Source organism: Thunnus thynnus, chromosome 8, assembly GCF_963924715.1.
Source record: "Thunnus thynnus chromosome 8, fThuThy2.1, whole genome shotgun sequence".
Classification (NCBI taxonomy): domain Eukaryota; kingdom Metazoa; phylum Chordata; class Actinopteri; order Scombriformes; family Scombridae; genus Thunnus; species Thunnus thynnus.
The window spans coordinates 9,142,314-9,163,917 of NC_089524.1; the positions used below are offsets into that span (position 1 = coordinate 9,142,314).

The window sequence follows — 21,604 nt, forward strand, 5'->3', positions numbered from 1 at the left end:
TACCACCAGGCTGTTCTTTTTGTGCTGAATATGGGTTTTTTACTCTTAACAAAATCAATAGATCTATTACCATAGGCTTGTTCATCCTCTGCTGGCATGGTTGAGATCAGTTCGGCCAGGTTTATACCTGATTCTGTGGAAGAAGAAAAATCCTTTTGTTTGTTGCCAGAATGAAATACCAACCATAGACATTGGGCCAAAGCACAAAATTTGATTTTTCACTTGTTACCAGATGAGAATGCTAGTACAAAGATTCTGAGTTGTTTGTTTTTTGGGATACTTCTCTGTGCTTGATCATTTCAGCTCAGCTGTGGTGGAAAATTTGCTTGCCTCATAAGAAAGGACACGGGGTGGTAGAAATAGGCTTTGAACTACGGAATAAGGTGTGGGAAGCAACTAGGAAAATATGGTTTTCATGGCCACCCTGAATGCAAGATTACACTCATGTCAGTTTATTTACCAGTGATGTTTATCAAAGATATTTTGCTATTGTTCTTTGATCCATAAATAGCTTGTAAATGCACCCAAAGATTTGGAAAGTTGGCATCAAAGCAGATTTTAGTAAAGTATGTCTTCCTGAACTGATCTGGTTTGCTTTTTTTAGCTGTCAAGTTCTTTTGAGTTCCCAAACTTGTCACAGGGCATCTGATTATATAACTTAATTTCCTTTGTGAAACAAATTTGAGCCTCCTTGATCAAGTTCCATACAGTACTTTTAATAGTGAAGTATCCACAGGTTTCCAGACACCACTGATGTTCTTCCACATATGAAACTGCTTGCATGCAGGAGTGATTATATAACTGGTTTGAACGCTTTGGGGACGATTTCTGTTAATTTATTCCACTTGGCTTGAGTTTAATTTGAGTTTGAAGAATGTCCTCATGTGCAATATATAGACCCATCTGTTAAGAAACATTGATAACGTAACAGTCTGCCAGAAAACACTGGAAGGTTTGAGGCTCTGCTGTATGTCTGTTTCAGGTTAACGCCTTTTGTTAAGCATTCCTAGAGGGATATCTCTCTATGACTCATAACTTACTCTATCAAGGCCTGGAGAGAGAATATGAAGAAGTAGAAGGAAGGTTTCTAAGGATAGCCTGAGTACTCTGCTTTGGTGTCTTTGATAGACCCTCGCCTGTGTTGGCTCTTATGAACTTTTATGTTGTGTATTGTAACACTTTTGATGAGGTTTCAAAATGTGCAAATTCATGTAAAGTTTTTATATTATTAAGTAGGATTATTCAAGGATTAACATTCATATGGCAGTGAAGGTTTCCTATGTTCAGGTCATGCCATTTATTTCCATAACACCTCATTGTGATTTAACCCATGTGAGGTGTTAAATATACAGTTAACAGTTCTGTATATTTCTTTGACTGTCTTGACAGGGCCTGGGGTCTCCATAAGACTCATATTAGGCATGGTCTTTAAAATTTCCACCCCTTGTATAGGGGCGAATGAGATATATAACCATGTGTGTTTTTGTGAACGCCTTTGTATGTTTTATTCTTCATATGTGTGTATGTTTATCCAGGGCTCAGCGGGAAAGAAAGGAGCAAGGGGGCTGAGTGGAGCTCCTGGCGTTGAAGTGAGTATCACATCACCTTAACCCAGCACATGGCACACAGAGAAACAGTGGCAGCCATACAATGAAGGGTACATTGCAGTGTGATTATCCGTGTGACAGTGATGTGGTTTGACAAGGGAAACAGCTAAGTACTGTCAGCATCACCAAACTGTTGCAAGAGCAAGCAAGAGAGGGCAATAACCACTTTTATTTTACACACAGCAATGCTGTAGTTTTAATACTTTCACTGCTGCAGCAACAGTATTTCATTCAGAATAAGCAGAAGAGCTGTTAAGTTAGCATGGTCAAGGGTGTCCTGGTAGCCTAATGGTTAAGGCGCATGACATATAACTGGAATGTCCTCGGTTTGATTCCTGGCAATGGGACAGCTGTTGCATGTCACTCCCCTCTCTCCTCCCTTGTTTCCTGTCTGACTACACTGACTTTCAAATAAAGGAAAAATGCCAAAAAAATAAAAGTTTTCATGATCAGTGATAACCACAATGGATAAAGAAAGTGACAGCAAGAAGAATAGGAAAATTAAACATCGCAGAACTGCACACACAAGTTATCTCAACGTACTTCAAAAACACCACAGCAACCAGCAGTTGACCGAACCATAAAAAATGTTTTTGTGTATTTAAATAGTAAATGTAAGTCAAGTGATGTAGTTTCTAGACCAAATGGTGCAGTAATCATACTGAATACTGATTATTACTTAATTACTATAACTTATCAAAGACCCGCAAACAGATATTGATATATTTCATAATATCAAATATTTTTGCTGACGTCTGGTCAGGTTTTTAGCTCGTTATTGCATAAACATATTTTTTAGTTTTAGAGTGATTTTGGAGGAGGTGTAGAATTCTTGTAAGAATAGTAATACAGTGCTCATGATATGTCATTAAATTCCTCTCAGACTAAAGTTGAAGTTGAGGTGAACATTGTGACTGTGATCAAAATTTTCCAGGGGCTAATTGGTTTTCCTGGATTCACCGGAATGATTGGTTACCCCGGTCCAGATGGTCCCCCAGGACTGACCGGCCTACCAGGACTACCAGGAAAAAAAGGGCGACAGGTAATCAACAACACCATCATACAATGCAGATAATAACATAGCTTATCATAATTGTGTGTTGTTATAATGATGCATACAATGTATAATTCATTTCAAAGTAACAAGGAATATCATTAAGAAGGCCATGAGCACATAAATGAATTGCTTCTCTTACTTTTACATTTCCTTTCACTATAAATAGACTTATGGGGGAAGGACTACAAAAATTACATTAAATGCATCAGAGGAGATCATAAGTATGGAGGCAAAGGCTATGAGCCTAAGGCAAACAAAGGAGATGTAAAACAGCAGCAATAGATCCAGAGAGTCCATAGATAGGACAATTGTTATATAGCTGCTATCTCTTTCATATATAGTCAATACATCATATTCAGAAGGGACAACAATATTAAATATATAAAATAGCGTCTTCCTTTACAAAACTAGCTCTATTTGTCATCCAGAATGTTCCTCTCACTTTAAGTGAGAAGCATGTGTTGCAGTTTTGGCCTGCTTCAGGGCAAATAGTATTATACCAAATGCTAACTAGGTTTAAGCACCAAGTTCATTGATTTACTTGCCCTTTTGGTCAGAAATATGCTTGTGAAATGAAAAGGCAAAGCTCACTGATGGGTTTTATTTATATCAATTATGACAGATATGATTGAAGCACATTGATAATAAGTTGGACTTTTGTCAATCACCCCAGAGGCAAGTAAGCTACAACGATGGAGACCAATAAAAACATTGGGAATTTTGGTGGGGGGGGGGGTGGTTAACCAGACTATGGGGCTGAGGCACACACACACAAACTCAATTATATGCTATGTCTCAAAACTTGCTAATCTTGCTGGCAAATCTTGCTCAGCACTCGTGCCGCAGAGTTCTGAATCATCTGTAGCTGATTTATAACTTTTTTGGGTAGACCAGATAGGAGAACATTACATATTGTTCAGCCTGCTGGATATAAAAGTGTGCATTAGTCTCTCTGTGTCACTCAGAGAGAAAAATGGTCGCACTTCAGCAATATTTTTGAGGTGATAAAAAGCAGATTTGGTGACAAACCCCACATGAGCCTTAAAGTTTAGTTCTGGACTACTGTATCCACCTGTAGTCTATATAGCAGAAGTGAAATGTGGCTTTAGACACCCAATTTATGGTTGGCTGAATTAGACCTCAGAGTGCTTCAGGAGACACCAAAGAGACCTTACTACACATTCAGCCATCATGCTGACTTGTGCCACATTGTCCCCTTAGCGCAGGAGTTTTTATTTGACTGCATCAGAGTGCACAATGCTTTCCTTCAGCTCTTGCCATCTGTGTTTTAAGACATACAGCTGAGATTGACTGATTGTATAATGTCTTGTTTGATTTGATTGGCTTCTCCTGGTTGCGATGCAGAGGGTTTATTTAAATAAGTGTTCACCAAGAGTGGATTGGGATTTCGTGCATGAATGTCTTTACACTTTTTAGCCAAGAGTTGGGAAGCCAACTCCTTTCTGTCTGGCTTTCATTTACATAATGCTGTGTGAAAACCTAGAAAGCCTAACTTTGGCCACTGATGTTCTTCACCGGGGCTAAAATAATATGGTTTCTCACTAGCAGAGTGAGTCCCTTTACTCTATAGCTCCTAAATCACACAAAATACTTTGTAAAAATTTAAAAACACACTAGCTGTAAATTTGAAAATGATGCCTTTTCTAATATGCAAGATGTTTTTGGAGATACCAGGGTTTTTTTGAGCCAACACACTAGTCTGTGAGGCCAGCAGGAAACTCTATTTTCAATCGCACACTATGTACTTCCATAATGGGAAAGATATTGTAATATGGCTTCCTTCTGCCTCTGCTGGCAAGCTGAAGAGTCCCAGCAGAGCAGTTCTCATCCTCTTTGTCCTTGTGAAATCATTATTCTCATAATGATTTTCAATTATCTTCTTCCTTATTGCCAGTTTAATGCATTTGTACAGTGAAGTTTTAAAGTTTTAAACTTCGGTTCAGAGTATTTCTTTTTTATTGGAAAGTACAATAACAGTGAGCAACAGGAAAGAAATGTAGTATGGGTCATCTGAAATCAAATTGACAGGACTGTTTCTAGTTCAAACAACTGACAGGTATTTTTGCTGGAGGCTCCTCTTTTTGCGTCAGTCATGTAATAGAGGAAGCATGTACGTTTGATAACATCAGAGGCTGAGCTGAAATTTTTGTTCCTGTGGACTAAGAATACCTATTTTATTCGTCTTTGTGTGTGTGTGTGTGTTGGGGGGTGGTGGTGGTGGGGGGGTTGTTAAGAGAAATAACTGATTATCAATATGTCTACAAGCAAGATGAGTATTTTCCAACATTTCTGAGGTTCTCTTACACACCAAATGTAGTAACTTGGCTTGGAGTGCTGTGGGTTGCAGAGGACAAGATCAATAAGACTATCACAATGGACATTACATCAAATATAGGTTATTGTTAATGTTAATCCATTTATCATTTGTGTAAGAGTTTATTCTAAAGTGTATATTTGATGTGTACTGGAAGTGTAAAACAAGGAGAAATATGACAGTAAAGAGCCACATCTACATACTTCTTTAACTGACATCTTGATGTACCTCTTTTGATTTTGCATTGATTATATAATTGAATCCATTTCCTCTCCATGGTTGAATGATAACATCTGTTACAGTGAACATCTTTCACGTTGTTCATGTACATGCCTGCATGCAGGGGCACAGCTGGAGATTTGGGGATCTGTCCCGATGCAATAAATATCTACAATCCCTGCAATGTTTTTGGGCTGCTGTCCAGCTCAGCGCCGTCTAAATCATTCAGCGTTGTCCCCCATTTATCAGCGCCCCTGCTTGAATGTGTGCGTGTCTCAAGCACACATCCCTGTGAGGGTTGGAAGTTGGAACACTGGGCCAGTCTTAATTAAATCTCTGAGTGATTTTATTAACTTGATATACAGTGGCTTTTTCTTATGCAAGAGCTTCTCAGCGCCTGCAGTGTTGGGGGTTCACTCAGTAAGCCTTCAACAGTGTAATTCCAACCTGGGTCATCCTGACTTATCTGTTCCCATCATGGTAATCGAGGAACAGAAGCTGTATGTGAGACGACGATCCACTCAATCTGTTATTCTAATATCACTTCCTCCCTTCTGCTTCGCCACACTGCTGATGGAGCAGGAAACCGCTGTGGTCTGCGGTGTGAAAAAGCAACTCAGGCAGTCAGGTTTATGGGTACGCTTTAGGAGCACGCTGTCAAGAAATATTATAACCAGGAGAGGCCAGCAGACTTCAGCACCATGGTTTACAGCAACAACTATACTACACATTTAGAAATGTGTTTTGTTATATTAAAATACATAACAGAATTAAAACATTGATTTTAAAACATTTATTGATGGTCATTATATATATCATAGCTCTGACAGCTGTTTTTTTTTCATAACAATGGTCAACACATATACACACTGTACTTGCATCTAGCTATATTCCCTTAAATGACTATGACCAGGTATTCATCATCAAGCAGATAAACCTCTCTTAAAATTAAAACTTCAGCTTTCCAAAAGACATATATTTATGTTTTGTTTTGCTCATTCAAAGGACGTTAATACTGGTTTTGCTTGATGTTGTTTTTGATTTCACATTGACAAGATTTATTGACACCAACTCTGGGGCTCTTTCAGGGCCAGAGAGGCTTGCTGGGCAAGGAGGGACCTGCTGGACGTCCAGGTCCCAGGGGAGAGCTTGGACTTCCTGGACTGCCTGGAGAAATAGGACCACCTGGTCAGAAGGTGAAAACAACAGCCATAAACATGGACCTAATATACTCTAAATTGTTGCAGTGTATGTTTACAGAACATCCGGTGAAGAAATATTTTGCTAAGTTTTGCTAACATTTTTAATTCCTGACCTTTGTTGGTTCAGGGGGAGCCAGGCCTGCCAGGAGACAGGGGACCATCAGGTATCAAAGGCCTGGAGGGGGCTACAGGTGACCAGGGCAGGAAAGGTGACCCAGGACCCAAAGGACAACCAGTGAGTATATACAGGCAGTTGTGGTTTAAAGCAACAATCCACCTTAAAGTAGGATTCAAGTTTATTTCCATAGCCTTATATCACTAATGACAATGTAATGAGCATTATAACACTTCTCAGGGTTATTTTGTAAGGATACTGTCGTACCTTTGTTAGTAGTGTTCATACATACAGTATTAACTAAACTGTGCTATAACGTCAAATCAATATAAATTAGAGTGAAAGATTCAGATACAAGTGACCTATTTACAAGGAAACCCATTATACTGTGAGGTGTGTTGCATCATACTTGACTTATGTGAAAAATCCTTTTGATGTGGAAAACCCTTTCGTACTCTTCTACTCTGTTTATTTATAACTCTGATCCTCATATCCATACCTTTTTCTTTAAAAATCAATCAAATGTTGTGTCTTTAACCCATAAAATATCTATTTGAAATGTTGACGTCATAATCGTGTGGGTTACTACATTGCTTATTTTAAATTAATACCATCCCTTGGAATGTTTTTCTTATAAAAATAGGGTTTTATAAGCTTATATACATTCTTTAATACCTCTCTAAATATAGCTTCAAGGGTTTAGGTAGCAAATCTGTGGTGGGGTTAAAAATGTGTGTGCCTAACACTTTTCCACTCTGAGTAGAGTAACAAATTATTTGGGCGAGACCAGGAATGGAAACATTTCGCTTGGTAAGGCCAAGTTATGTAAGATCCTCGCACTCTTGAGACCTAAAAAAAAAGGTGTTCCACTTTACTTATGTAACTCCTCAAAGAAGAAGAAAAAAGAAACCACATTCAATCCCTTGCTCTCCCCTCCCTCCTCTGGTTATCTCCATTGATGCTCGTAAAACAGAGAGCTACTCCGGCCCTTGGGTCAGATCCCTTTACACGTTTTAATGAATAGAGTTGCTCGGCCAAAGCTGCAGGCCTGAAAGTGGAGCTGTCTAGAGGACGTGGACGACTGGCTGTATAAACATAGTGGCTGCCACCCTGGACGACAGACGGTCCTCAGACACAGAATTGGGTGCAGACACATAACCCCTATCAGTGTGTGTATCTAGGAAGGTGTGTGAATGTGGGTCTGGGCTGCTGTAGATCCAGACATAAAGCCTTGTGTGTGTGCCCTAGTTCTTTCAGACAAGGATTTGTTGGAAGACCAACTTACTGTGTTCCACTGTGTCTGGAGCAGCCCTGTGGTATGAAATGGGATGAAGAAAAAACAGAAAAGGCCACATCACACACACACACATATACTCACACATACACTCTTTATGATGTGTTTGTCAAATGAAAACTCAATGTCCCTTTCTAACTGTGAAAAAGGCAAGGCTCCACATAGGTAATGATGTGACTGACCTCTCTGCTTACAGGGGGAATCTGGAGATCTGGGAATGGTTGGTTTGCACGGCTTTCCAGGACCAAAGGTTAGAGACTGTGGTGTTAACCAAAGGTTAAACTGTTGCAGGAAAAAAAGAGCAGAAAGTATGATAAAACAATGAAAAAAAGAAGATGAAAAAAAGACCCAAAATATATTGTCCCTATGAAATAACATTTATCAGTTGACAAGATCTCCTTTTTCTTCTAACAGGGGCCAAATGGCGATTTGGGATTGAAAGGTTTCCTTGGCCCCAAAGGCCCTATGGGTACTCTGGTAAGTTAAATAAAAATAGACACATAGTGCTATCTTCAGATTGGGCATCAAACGCAAAAAAATGATTAATATGAAATGGAATACAAGATACAGAAGTGTGATCACACTGTTTAATTCTGCCTAGTTGTGTAACTAAGAGCTTATGAAGATGTAAATGCAATGTAGAGTGCATACAACTTCCACTGTAATTACCCAAGATATATCCCAAAGTCTTGTGGTATATGTTGTAATTATCCTCTCAGCAGTCAGCTGTGTTATAAATACAGACCAGATCAGTTTATTCATCCTCAACCCTGCTGTTTGTTTCAGGGATTCACTGGACCTGTAGGCCCTGAAGGAATGATGGGCCCAATGGGAAAACCCGTAGGTTTCTCTCTCTCTCTCTCTACGTGTGTGTGTGTGTGTGTGTGTGTGTGTGTGTGTGTGTGTGTGTGTGTTTGTGTGTGTGTGTCTGTTCGTGTGTTATAATAATTATATATAATGACAAGGCAATTATCATAAGACAATAGTCAGTAAATTCAGTGGAACAAAGAAAGCTTTTGACACAAGGGAAGTGATAATGAGATACTTTTAGTATCTACTATTATTTAAACATGTTTATTATGTGCTAATTGATGGAATTTAAGTTTATGTAGTGTAAGAGTTAGATACAGTGCTACATGTGTTTTCACATACATGTTTACTTTTGTTTCCCACAGGGGCCAAAGGGTCCAAAAGGAAGCAGTGGTGAAATGGTAAGATGTGATTCAAACCTGTAATCAAAAACTGAAAAGTCTGTCAAGATTATATCATATGATAATGATTTACAGTACGTATGATTATAAGCTGATATACTGTGATTATATCATGATTATACTCCACTGAAGTGTCAGACTTCATGTCAGCAAATTCCTCATTGAGAAAGCATTGCTTGGTCAGTTATCATGGCGCCACCTCAGAGACTGTGGGGGTAAGAGAGACCTACTGTAGATGCTGAAGGCTGTGTTTAAAGATGCATGAATGCTAGCTGGGGTTCAGTGGTAGTTCTGTTTATATGGTTGTCCTAAGATGACATCAGATCGCTATGGCTGAGTCATAGTGAAAGTAGCTGTTGCTCAGTGTGTCCTGGAGCTTGCTGTGAGGCCTTACAGTACTCACAGACCTTCTTGTGTAAACACTGTTGAGGAAATGCCTTGTCAAAATGTTAGCATGGCAAGCCGCAGTGCCGTCCGCATATTCACTTTTTTATCCCTGCTCCAGCTCTGTAATGTAAACTGTAATGAGATTCTCAGTAAGCCTAAATCCCTCTGCAATTTACACTACCACACACATAAACAAAAACGTGTACAGAATGGATCCTTTATACTAGCCTTTTTCTCAGGCACCAGCCATGTAAAAAAATGTGGATACTCTAACATAGATGGACATGAACCTCTTGAAACCACAGCAAAAGTTGTGAAGTCCAGTTACCCCAGGTGGCTGCTCTTGAACAGTGTTATGTCACTGGTCAGCCAGAGGGGGCAGTAGTTAACCACTGTGGTCATGTGTGATACACAGTCAATATCCCACTGCTGTTCCCCACAGCATCATGGAGAGGTTTGAAGGGAGAAAATGAATTATGGTTTCGCACCAGCTCAAATTCAGGTCACTGTACTGCTGCACTTTAATAATCAAAAATATTGTAAGATCTACTACCTGAGATGCATGTGGGGTGTATGAGTATTCACCTTGAATACTACAATGACATTTTGAGGTCCACAGAGCAAATAGGATAGTAAGAAATACATAATTCCTGCATAATCTTTTTACCATTTTGACATTCATTTTCTATGTATCTCACTTTTAGGGGCCCCAAGGACCCCAGGGAAGTCCAGGACCAAGAGTAAGTGTTGGCCTCAGTATCACATTTCAGCTGTATACTGCACATATAAATATAATGCTAGTATTCTGGGATATTTCTAACTATAATTTACAGATATTTTGTGTCATGCAAAGTAGGAAATATTGGTCAGTATGAGGTCAGCTCACTCTCAGTTCTGTCAGTCCAGGCAGACTTTTTTGGCCACTATGTCTAATCCTGAAAAGAAAGAAAATTAAATTTGTTTTCTACATGTATTATAAAATAGAAAAAGAAGACTGTCAAATTTACATGGTCAGCAACCCAGACAAGGCAGTTCTCCAGTTGCACACTTACATGCCTAGAAAGTTTCTTCAGAGCTCTCTGACAAAGACATGATTGACTAGAAAGTGAAGTGAGTGCAACCACAATGGGATCATTTTTCACCATGTCGCTCATTTTGTCTTCTTCTCTCTTCCCACCTCAGGGACCACCTGGTGCTCCAGGTCCAACAGTAAGTGCTTCATGTCACTCATGTATTGGTAAGAACCTGCCAGGAATCCTGCTTTGAGTTCAAATTAAAAGCAGAGGGTTCTGACCAGAAAGTTAGAGGTAAAATTGTACTGCTCTTGGTTACTTAATTTAAAAAATATACACATTTATAAATTATGATCGTGCATAATAGACTTTTCAAAGGACTTTAGACAAGCAATAGAAGCCATTTCTCAGACAGAAGAGCCAAACTGGGTTATGATGGAGCAAGGGCAAGCTCTGTTTGCATATTTAACTATAAATGAGCCAACAAATCATCTGTTTCAGTGATAAGATGTGGACAAATAATCCTGGTCATTTTTGTTCAGAAGTATCGGCAAAGCTTTTGTGAAGCCCTCCTCGCATCTCTTATCTGTCGTAACTTCTGGATAATGTTTAGCTCTCTGCTTATCTGAATGACTTTTTTTTCTGTTGGAACAATCCTAAGAACCCAGGAAAAACAGCTATATCAGATGGCTTTTTTGTTTACACACATTATGTGATATCTGTAGTGTTTATGCTGAGTGGAATGTGTTATTCTTCCCCCTACTGAAGTCAGGAATGTGATGGTTTATTGACGCAAGGCTTATTTTACAGCTTTTGCCTGGTATTAAAGTATATTGTGAATCTGTTAAAGTTTTCTCTGCAAACTGGAGGCGTATAAAACTGCAGTTTAATAATGAACAGGGTATTAAACTGAATGTGTTGATTTTGAATCCACAGAGGCAGATATATGATGACTCCACACTCTACAGTCTATCTGACTCTAACACTGCCCTCAGGACAGAGGTAAAGCATTTAATACACTCAGTCAATGAAGGGATGATTGAATGGATGGCAGACACGTTGGCAGATGGATAGACTGACGAATAAATTAATTTTGCTTAAGATTCTTTTATAAAACAAAAAACGCTTTTTCTTTACAGATTCTATTTTCAACTGGTTGTTGACACTTTGACTGCAATGAAGCCACACAGTATTTAATTTTGGCGTTTGAGAGTTGACTGTGTTTTCTTTCTAACATTGGTGACCCATTCTTGATCAGAGTTTCCAGAACACTGAGATGAGCCTGCCAGACCAGAATTCTGAGATACTTAAGACTCTGCGTTACCTGAGCAGTGTGATAGAGAGCATCAAAAAGCCTCTTGGCACAAGAGAGAACCCTGTTCGTGTCTGTAAAGATCTGTTGGACTGTCATCACACGCTAAAAGATGGTGAGAGGCTGACTAGATTGACTAGACACTGAATGTGATGGTAGAAGTTTCAAAACATGAGATTTGTTCGTTATGCAACCTTTACCTTTAACCATAAGTGGGTTGATTGAATATACCTTTAATAAAAAACATGCCTTGATCTCCCTGTCCCTTTCTTCCCCTGTTCTCGCCCGGGACTTTTAGGTTGGTTCTGGATTGATCCAAACCTGGGTTGTACTTCAGATGCCTTCGAGGTCTTCTGCAACTTCACTGCAGGCGGGCAGACCTGTTTACATCCACTGGCCTCTAATAAGGTAACACTGGCCCTGTTAACACCTGGCATTAACATGTGTCTTTGGTGATCTGATTACAAGTGGACAGGTCTAAGTACATGAGTTCACACCTGGCATTACAATGTGTCTCCACATGCGTTTCAAGTCACCGCTTGTGATCGGATCTCACTTCCCCACTTTATATGCAAATAAACATGTACATCATTTCTGTTTTAACTGGCATGTACCCTCTGTCAAGTGTTCAAGGTTCCTTGAATGCTTGTTTTTTTATGTGAATGAAAGAAAAACGGAAATCCACATGCTTTTCCCATTTTCGTCTTCAAATCAGCAATGGGAATAGAAATTGAACCAAAACCAGAAAACAACTTGTTCTCGCTTATTGTTGTATCTATATTATCTGCCCCTACTGCATCTCTGATAGTTAGATAGAGTAGTAATGTCACTGCAGCAAATATCATTGGGACAAGTTGAGCACAGCTTTGGATGGAGGGTACACGGACTGGGAGGCAGCAATGCACTTCCTGTGCCTAGTCTGCCAGAAATTAGAAAAGACGTCCATTTAGAACTTCAGTGGGGCCCAGGACACGCTGCGTTCACACTGTTAAAAGAATATCTCCATATCCTAGAGGCCCAGACCACCTCCGAATGTGATCTTAGCGATTGGATCTCAATGCGTCCTCAATTGGGTGCATTCACACCTGTACTCAGAACTGTCCACTTGTGATCAGATCACCCAAGGCACATGTCAATGCCAGGTGTGAACAGGGCCACTTAAATGGTGAGAATATTCACATATGAACCTAGACTGAGGTAAGGGGAGTGTTTAGATGACTAGAAAAGGCAACAATACTCCATATTGTGCTTTGCTTGTTTGCAGGAGACATTGTAGGATTTTGTATCACAATCTTATGTTATTGTGGCTACGATGACAGATTGATGGCACAACTGTCTGTGCTTTTCCCCTACAGATGGTGTTTGGTGTAGGGAAAGTCCAAATGAAGTTTCTCCACTTACTAAGCACTGAGGCCAGCCACAGCATCACGCTGCACTGCCTAAGTGATCCTCCCTACGACACCACAGACAACTTCAGCTCCTCTGGCCCCATACCAAAAGAGAACACCAGGCTTAGGTTTCGTGGCTGGAACAAACAGATGTTTGAGAAAGACACACTACTTGAACCACATGTGCTACAAGATGAGTGCAAGGTAATGAGCAGGAGAGATAACTGATTCAGCAAATATTGTTTTCTTTAAAACTACAGGATTTCAGTTACTCTGATATTTCAGAGTTATCTTGGTCTTTTTACCTTTCTTTGACTTGTGATCATGACTTGTTTTTCTGTGTATAGAAAACAAAAAAGAGTTTATTTGTTGATATTTGGTTTACTATCTACCTGGTCTGACACACATTTGAGCCATATTGCTTGTGAAAATTCCATCTATTAATTGGTTTGGCCCATACATACGTAAAGAAGTGAAGACTACAGCATAGAATGAAGTCTAGTGAACAAAGCTTTTTTGCAGACAAACCTACTATACAGACTTTGAAAAACATTTCCAAACATATTCTGTAATAGTCATGAAATGTATTTTTCACATTTTGGATATGAATCACTTAATTTACCCTCCTCTCTTCTCTCTTCCTTCACCTAGATCCAAGATGGCAGCTGGCACCAGTCTCGTTTCTTCTTCCATACTCAGGACAGTCGTCAGCTACCTATTGTAGACATACAGGAATTTCCCACATCACAACCCAATAGTCAGCAACATATAGAAATTGGTCCAGTCTGCTTCCTCTGACACCAACATCACCGTCCTGTAACCTATTCACATAAACTACTAAAACATAAAGCTGTTACAAAAATGGCTGCCTACCAAAGAGAGGCTTGAACACGCATGCTGGAGTGGGTGTCCAAGAGAGTTTGTCATGTTCGATGGAGACCATTAACAAGGCCCTGTGTGAGACACAAATGCCCAATATCCAATCGAAGGCAGGCCTACATGGAGCAGCTCAATCTCTGTGGCCAAAGGAGAACAGTGTATACCAATATTTAACAAATAAATGTGTAAAATATGTTTTGTTTGTTTAATTGTCAGTCAAACGGTGCTCAGGTTGACTGTATATGGACCCATATTACTCCCTGGTCACAGGGTTGGGCCTCACTACGCAGCAGCCTATCCAAACCGCAAACTTACACCTCCCTTTCACCCCAAAACACACCCAGGCCATCCTAAGCAGGGGCCTAACCTGAAGGAGCGTACCAGGCCCCTAACTAAACGTTATATGAGTGCAATAGCATGTGGATAATGTGTGACTGATTTAAATATTTCAATTTCCAATCAAAGGCTATATTTTACATTGTTTTCATGGTATTTTTGTCTTTGGTCCTACCCAGTCGGACCTGTTCATCTTGACAGATGGTGCTCTACCTCTACCTGCTAATTTGCTTTCTAGGATAGTTGCTAATGTCAAGTTAGTCTTTTTTGCCTTTGTGTTGTATGTACCGGTTACATCCAGATTTGTTATGTTGTATAAGTACTTATGTTGATTTGGTCATTTCTAATTTATGAACCATTTTTTGATACACTACATATTTTTGTAGCTTTTCCTTCTATGTGGTAGGTTCCTCAGGGGAAACCTATCATTGGTGCTGCAACAAAGAATGAGTCATCAGTGAGTTTTTACATTTCCTGTGTATATATTGACAGCATACTGTATGTTTATTTATATCCTTCTTGTTTTATTGTTCACATTACTGTACCACAGTAAGTTATACTCTCAGAGAACTATTTGGTCATCCACAACTCAGACTAAAGAAGTATTTATGTTTAAAAAGTTTGTTTGTGTGTTCACGCCTGCAACTTTATGTTTATCATACTGTTTTTTTTTTTTAGCTCATTCAGTGGTGTTTAAGCAGACTGGCAGCTACAGTAGGCCAGAGTCAGAATCCTTTGAAACACAGTCATCATATTCTTAAGTTATATTACCTTGAACAAAGTGTAATTATATAAATTCTGTGGCGGATGAAGTTGGATGCAAATGTGTAAATAATAAATATGTTGACAAACAAATAAATGGAACATTTTATCCACAAATGGTTTGATACTTTTTTGATGAAAGGAAAAGCTTGACATCAAATGGTAGGTAGGGATGAAAACACTCTTGAAAGTGAAGTGTAACAGAAGGTTGCAGTATGACTACATACAAACTCTTTTCCTACTGGCAGCCTAAAGATTCTTGTGATAAGATGGTCAATCCCTGAACCCAGATCCCACCTGCACAAATCTGGGAAGTGAAAGTGAAAGAGCAGCGCTTACCCCTCCCTAATTACCACCACTAAGGTGCCTTTGAGCAAGGACGTAAACCAAAGAGCATTTCTCTAAGGGAGCAAAAGCAATAACATTTATGTCTTGAGTCCAGCAGAACATACTCTGGCTAAATGCAGGCTACGATGAAGTCCAAAACAAGAAAAAATGACATTTTATTTCAGCACATCATCAGCACATTGAGCTCCACCATGAAATGTGAATGGAATGAGGAAAAGCACATCTCAAACTGGATGCTGGGTGCTTTTATGCCAACCTGTCTATCACAGGCTCCTTATTTAAACTCCAACATACTGATACAAGTATTTCAAAGTGTTTTCAAAAAAGTACAGTTACATGGAAAGAAACTGCTGATCATATTAGGTGCTTATATGTGCACATAAGAAATTATTTGATTATGGCCCCACACCACCAGAATAAAATTATCCTGTATGAGCACACATAAAAACTGGTGTGGATTTAATTTCACAAATTTCAGTCTACTTTTGCTAAAGTCTACATTTACATTATCAAGTCTTATATAGACCATAAACTGTATAGAGTAGACATTGCTGCGGGAACATGAGGATCATAAAAACAATCTGCTGCTAGGCACAGAATGAGAATTTGTAGTTTGTATCCTATAAAACCTGTTCACTTACTATGAGAAAAACACAAGCTCTTCATTTGTGTTATATGACTTTATTGTCCTTTATACAAATTTCATGGAAATGTTCTGATTAAATTGTAATTTTCAGGTATTTAACAGCCTGGGCTAAGCACTGCTTCCCCTTCCTGAATCGCCTCACGGTTTGCCAGAGTTTCTTTGAGGCCAAGTCCTTCTCCATGACCTCCTCAAACTCTCCCACACCCAGGTTTTTGCTTCAGCAACCACCTGAGTTGTTGCCATTTTGGCCCTTCAATACCCATCTGCTGCTTCAGGAGACCCCTGGGCCAGCCAGACCTGAAAGGCCTCCTTCTTCAGCTTGATAGCCTCCTTGTTGTGTTGCCACCCTGACAGGCACTGATGACCTTCCAGCCACAACTCTGATCAGCCGTCTCCACAACTGAGGTCCTGAACATGGCCCACTCAGATTCCATGTCCCCAACCTCCCCCGTGATGCAGGAGAAATTCCTCTAGAGGTAGCAGTTGAAGACCTCATAGATAGGGGCTTCCACTAGACATTCCCAGTCCATCCTCACCACTCGTTTTGGTCTCCCAGGTCTGTCTAGCAGCCTCCCCCACCATCTGATCAAACTCACCACCAGGTGGTGATCAGTTGACAGTTCTACTCAGCAAGGGTGGAGAAGTGCTGACCTTGACTGTGGACATTGTTGGGCAGTAGAAGGAACACTTTGAGGATCTCCTAAACCTGATGGACATGCCCTCTATGGAGGAGCCAGAGTTGGACAACTCGGGGGAAGCCTCACTCATATCCCTGGCAGAGGTCTCAGAGGTAGTCAAAAAGCTCCTCAGTGGCAAAGTGCCAGGTGTGGATTAGATTTGCCCTGAGATGCTGAAGGCTCAGACATTGTTGGGCTGTCATGGCTTGCACACCCCTTCAGTGTCACATGGAGTACAGGGACAGTGCCTGTGGACTGGCAGACTGGGGTGGTGGTTCCCATTTTCAAAAAAGGGGACTAGAGGGTGCGCTCCAACTATCAGGGGATCACACTACTCCTACACCTCCCGGGGAAAGCTTATGCCAGAGTGCTGGAAAGGAGGCTCCGGCCGATTGTCGAACCTCAGTTTCAGGAAGAACAATGCAGATTCCATCCTGACCGTGGAACAGTGGACCAGCTCTTCACCCTTGCAAGGATAATTGAGGGTTCATGGGAGTTCGCACATCCAGTCTACAGCTGCTTTGTGGACTTAGAAGCCTTAAGACCATGTCCCTTGGGGCACCTTGTGGGCAGTGTTGTGGGAGCATGGGGTACCGGGGCCGGTGCTGCGAGCCATTCAGTCCTTATATAACCATAGTGAGAGCTGTGTCCACATTCACAGCAGTAAGTCAGACTTGTTGTTAGTGGACGTTGGGCCCTGCCAGGGTTGTCCCTTGTCACCGATTTTGTTTGTGATTTTCAAGGACAGAATCTCAAAGTATAGTCGGGGGGATGAGAGTGTCAGGTTTGGGGACCTCAGGATTGCTTCCCTGCTTTTTGCAGACGACGTGTTTCTGTTGGCTTCAATACTCTGGACTGCTCCTTGTGCGTTGGGAGTGAGTTGCTGCCCCAAATCAAGGAATTCAAGTATCTTGGGGTCTTGTTCACAAGTGAGGGTAAGTTGGAGCGTGAGGTTGACAGGCAGATCGATGCAGCATCAGCAGTAATGTTGTACTGGACCGTTGTGATGAAGAAAGAGCTGAGCAAGAAGGCAAAGCTCTAAATTTACCAGGCGGTCTACATCCCAACTCTCACCTATGGTCGCAGGCTTTGGGTAGTGACTGAAATAATGAAATCACAGATACAAGTGGCCAAAATGAGTTTCCTCCAGAGAATGTGTCTGGGCTCAGCCTTAGAGATAGGGTGAGGGTGAGGGGCTCGGACATCCTGGGGGAGCTTGGAGTAGAGCCGCTGTTCCTTTGCATTGAAAGGAACCAGCTGAGGTGGTTTGGGCACTTGGTTAGGATGCCTCCTGGACGCCTCCCTCTGGAGGTGTTCCAGGTACATCCAACTGGTGGAGACCCCGGGGCAGACCCAGAACACACTAGAGGGACTACATATCTCTTGTGGCCTGGGAATGCCTTGGGATCCCCCAGGAGGAGCTGGAGAGCATTGCTGAGGTGAAGGATGTCTGGGTTTCCTTACTCAGTCTGATGCCACCGTGACCCGGTCCTGGATAAACGGCAGAAAATGGATGGATGGATGGATGAATGGAGGTATTTAACAGTAACAGTAAGTTTGTTTAGTTGGAAAGTTTTCAGTGTGTAGTTTTCTGTGTGAAACTACACATTAGCAAGTTAGGCTGTTTTTTTTTTTTTTTTTTTAAAAAACTCTATAATATAATGAGCACAATTCCCATATACTACCAAATTACATAACCCTTTCAAAGAAATATCCTAAAAATGAACAATTACACAGCAGATACTTTAAGGAAATTGCTGAAAAAAAACTAACATACAAAACTACAGCACTGTGAAAATGGTGAATTTAAATGATATGAATATTTGCAAGTGTCCCTCGCACGACTGTCAAACATCTGGGCAAATATCTCAACATGTGTCAGTGTGTAAGTAACATGTTACTGTTGTAGCTGCTGGAGATGAAGCTAGTTTGAACTACTTTACATACAGTTAGCTAGTTTAGTCCAGTGGTTCCCAGCCTAGGGGTTGGCCTCTCCAAAGGGTCACCAGAGGAAAGAGGAAAAAACAAGGTTCTGATGCACAAATCTGTTTTCAGTTGTTCGAATTTTTCTCTAATCTTTGATTTTTGGTGAAATATTGGATCATTTGAACATTTATTGAAATAAAAACCATGTGAGAAGTTTAGAGGGAAAAATCACTATTTGGTGGAGCTGCTGACAACTCATAGACATCTGAAATGTGACCCTGACTACACACTGCTTTTTGTAAGACATCAAAAGCCAAAAAGGTTGTAAACCACTGGCTTCATCTTTAACAATGTGTTGTATTTTAAAAGCTTGTTATATTATCCAATGTACCAAATCTTCATCTGAAAATGAACTAAAGCTGTGAAATAAAGGTAGTGGAGTAGAAAGTACAATATTTCCCTCTGAAATGAAGTGGAGTGGCAGTATAATATTTTAAAATAGAAACACTCAAGTAAAGTATAAGTACCTCAAAATTGTATTCAAGCACAATACTTGAGTAAATCTATTTAGTTAATTTCCATCACTGCTTGTTTTTCATTGAGTAGTCACTACTCAGTATTTCCTTAGCCGTCACCGGAAGACGTTGTAGTTCTACTCTACCGACACCGGGAGGCGCCAATGAGCAGCTTTCAAACCGGATCTTGTGTCCACGTGCTGCCGGCGGAAGTGGATTTGTTTTGATGCGGAGTTGAGCTGCTGTGTGTCCAACGTGTGGCCGCAGTTCTCTTGAAATGTGCTCTGTAATTTTACCAACAGCAAACATCATGTCAACTGTGGAGACTCAAGCGGACAACAGCGGTCAAGAAGAAGAGTCGAAAGGGAAGAAAAGGAAGATTGCTCTGTCCAAGTAAGTGTTTAAACGGTCAGAAAATTGTTAACAAACTGCTAAATTAGTCAGCTAACAGGTTCGTGCTTGTTTTAATGTTTGTTTAAGTAATGGTCAAGCCCGGTTTTGATACTTATAGTAATTGTAAACTAAGTAACAGATATTCTCCGCAGCAAGGCGCAAGTAACCGGTAGGATGCTATCAGACAGCTAACGTTAGCTACGTCAGTTAACGCCGCCGGTGTCTCGGGGTAATGAGTGACTGTGGGTACATCCCAAGTCTCTTAAATTTTATCCACGTTTCCCTTACTTGCGTCCTTTCGTCTTAGTCCCTCCCACTGTGGATACATGGAGAGACGCAAGGAAACCACGCGAGGAGAGAAGAAACGAGGAAATGTGTTTTTAGATAAATGAGACGTTCTTTCCTCTTAAGCGTCATGTGGAGCGACGTCCGTTTCTGATGACGGCGGCAGCTGACCACAGCTGGATCAGCTGTCAGTCGGCTTTAACAGCTGTAGAGACTTTTGATGGAGTTTCTATCTGCCCATATGTGCACTCTGATAATACTAATAAAGGTGCACAGTTATCACTGCCAGCATCTGTTTTCTCTCTGTAGACTTTTACCTGTTTGACAAACACCTGCACATGAATGAAAATCTGCATTTTGTATTTATATTGTGTACTGTGTCCTGCTCAGAGGCACATGAGCCATTAATACTGGCAGAATGTGTTTATATTATTTATTAATTATCTGTGTCTGTATTTAGTGTTGTTACTTTGTTAGTTTGTTGTTTAATGACTCAGAATATGATTAGAGTGTCTTTTGAACACCGGAAATTATCTATTTGGCTAAATATTTCAGGGAAAATAGAAATTATGTAACTCATATCAAACTCGACGATCAGGAATTTTCAGCCTCACATGTGACTGAATGGAAATGACGACAAATTACGTACAATATAAATGTGTTTTACATTGTGTTTCTTGGTGACAGACAGACTCACTCTGACTTTAATTTCATCCATAATAAAAGTCAATAGGGGGAAACAACCGATCATGAAAAGAAAAAATCTTTCTAATAAATGAGGAAAGTTGTTTATGGTTCTTTTGTTGATCAGATTAACAGATTTTAAACTAGATGATGAATCAGAAAACAAATAAGTTATAAAACCTGGAAGTCATATACTTGAGTTTAATCTGTAATCTGTCTCCACTTTTCTATGAGACTGCAGTGATGTTGTGATGTATCAGATCAGTCCGATCAGCTGCAGCGTCCAATCAATAGCTGATATCTAATAAGGGGGCTTGTCGGCTGGTAAAAGACTTCTGTGAAGGCAGCTCTTGTGTATCCTTGTCATGGCTCCTCAGAGATCCCTCCTCGCTCCTCGGAGCAGAAATAAGATACTTGAGACAGCCTTCAAAATGGCGGACCAGAACAACTTCTGGTTCGAGTGAGGATCGAGCAGTGAGGAAAGATCAAATAAGAGACTTGGTGAATAAGTGTCAAATTCCTCATAACGCTAGCTGCTCTGCTAATCTAAAATTAACCACATAAAAAGTAACTTTAATAAAGGAGAATGCGTCTTGTTGTAAGACAAAAAAGACCGGATGAATACAGACAGGTGCCAAATTAAAGGAAAAACCAAACATAAAGTGTCTTAGTAAGCTGTTGGGCCACCAGAACTGCTTCAATGGGCCTTGTCATTGACAGTCAGTCTCTGGAACTCTACTGGAGGGATGAACACCATTCTTCCATAAGATATTCACTCATTTGGTGTCTAACACATCGGTCCAAAATCTCCCATAGGTGTTCAGTTGGATGAGATCTGGTGACTGCGAAGGCTTTAGCATATGTTTCACATCATTTTCTTACTCATCAAACCATTCAGTGACCCCTCGTGCCCTATGGACGGAAGCATTGTCATCCTGGAAGAGACCACTCCCATCAGGATAGAAATGTTTCATCATAGGATAAAAGTGATCACTCAACAACTTTGTATTGAT

At 40.5% G+C, this 21,604-nt stretch overlaps 2 protein-coding genes and 1 long non-coding RNA gene across 3 annotated transcripts in view; 2 read left to right on the plus strand and 1 right to left on the minus strand.

Annotated features, from left to right (window-relative positions):
• Nucleotides 1-14,338, plus strand: part of LOC137187469 (collagen alpha-1(XXIV) chain) — a 99,411-nt gene extending 85,073 nt beyond the window's left edge. The window contains exons 46-60 of the mRNA XM_067596367.1: nucleotides 1,536-1,589; nucleotides 2,542-2,649; nucleotides 6,307-6,414; nucleotides 6,548-6,655; nucleotides 8,026-8,079; nucleotides 8,244-8,306; nucleotides 8,616-8,669; nucleotides 9,005-9,040; nucleotides 10,132-10,167; nucleotides 10,610-10,636; nucleotides 11,377-11,442; nucleotides 11,699-11,867; nucleotides 12,051-12,160; nucleotides 13,108-13,344; nucleotides 13,792-14,338. Coding sequence (XP_067452468.1) covers nucleotides 1,536-1,589; nucleotides 2,542-2,649; nucleotides 6,307-6,414; nucleotides 6,548-6,655; nucleotides 8,026-8,079; nucleotides 8,244-8,306; nucleotides 8,616-8,669; nucleotides 9,005-9,040; nucleotides 10,132-10,167; nucleotides 10,610-10,636; nucleotides 11,377-11,442; nucleotides 11,699-11,867; nucleotides 12,051-12,160; nucleotides 13,108-13,344; nucleotides 13,792-13,938 — 1,377 coding nt within the window. The 3' untranslated portion in view covers nucleotides 13,939-14,338. The remainder of the gene's footprint in view (nucleotides 1-1,535; nucleotides 1,590-2,541; nucleotides 2,650-6,306; nucleotides 6,415-6,547; nucleotides 6,656-8,025; nucleotides 8,080-8,243; nucleotides 8,307-8,615; nucleotides 8,670-9,004; nucleotides 9,041-10,131; nucleotides 10,168-10,609; nucleotides 10,637-11,376; nucleotides 11,443-11,698; nucleotides 11,868-12,050; nucleotides 12,161-13,107; nucleotides 13,345-13,791) is intronic.
• On the minus strand, nucleotides 13,359-20,127 carry LOC137187477 (uncharacterized). The gene is made up of 3 exons (XR_010929217.1): nucleotides 19,911-20,127; nucleotides 13,763-13,855; nucleotides 13,359-13,477 (listed from the first exon to the last, which is right to left on the minus strand). It is a non-coding gene; the product is annotated as an uncharacterized lncRNA (long non-coding RNA).
• The window catches only part of znhit6 (zinc finger HIT-type containing 6), a 35,291-nt gene continuing 33,118 nt past the window's right edge, over nucleotides 19,432-21,604 (plus strand). Inside the window, exon 1 of the mRNA XM_067596371.1 lies at nucleotides 19,432-19,622. Within this exon, the coding sequence (XP_067452472.1) occupies nucleotides 19,507-19,622 (116 nt within the window). The 5' untranslated portion in view covers nucleotides 19,432-19,506. The remainder of the gene's footprint in view (nucleotides 19,623-21,604) is intronic.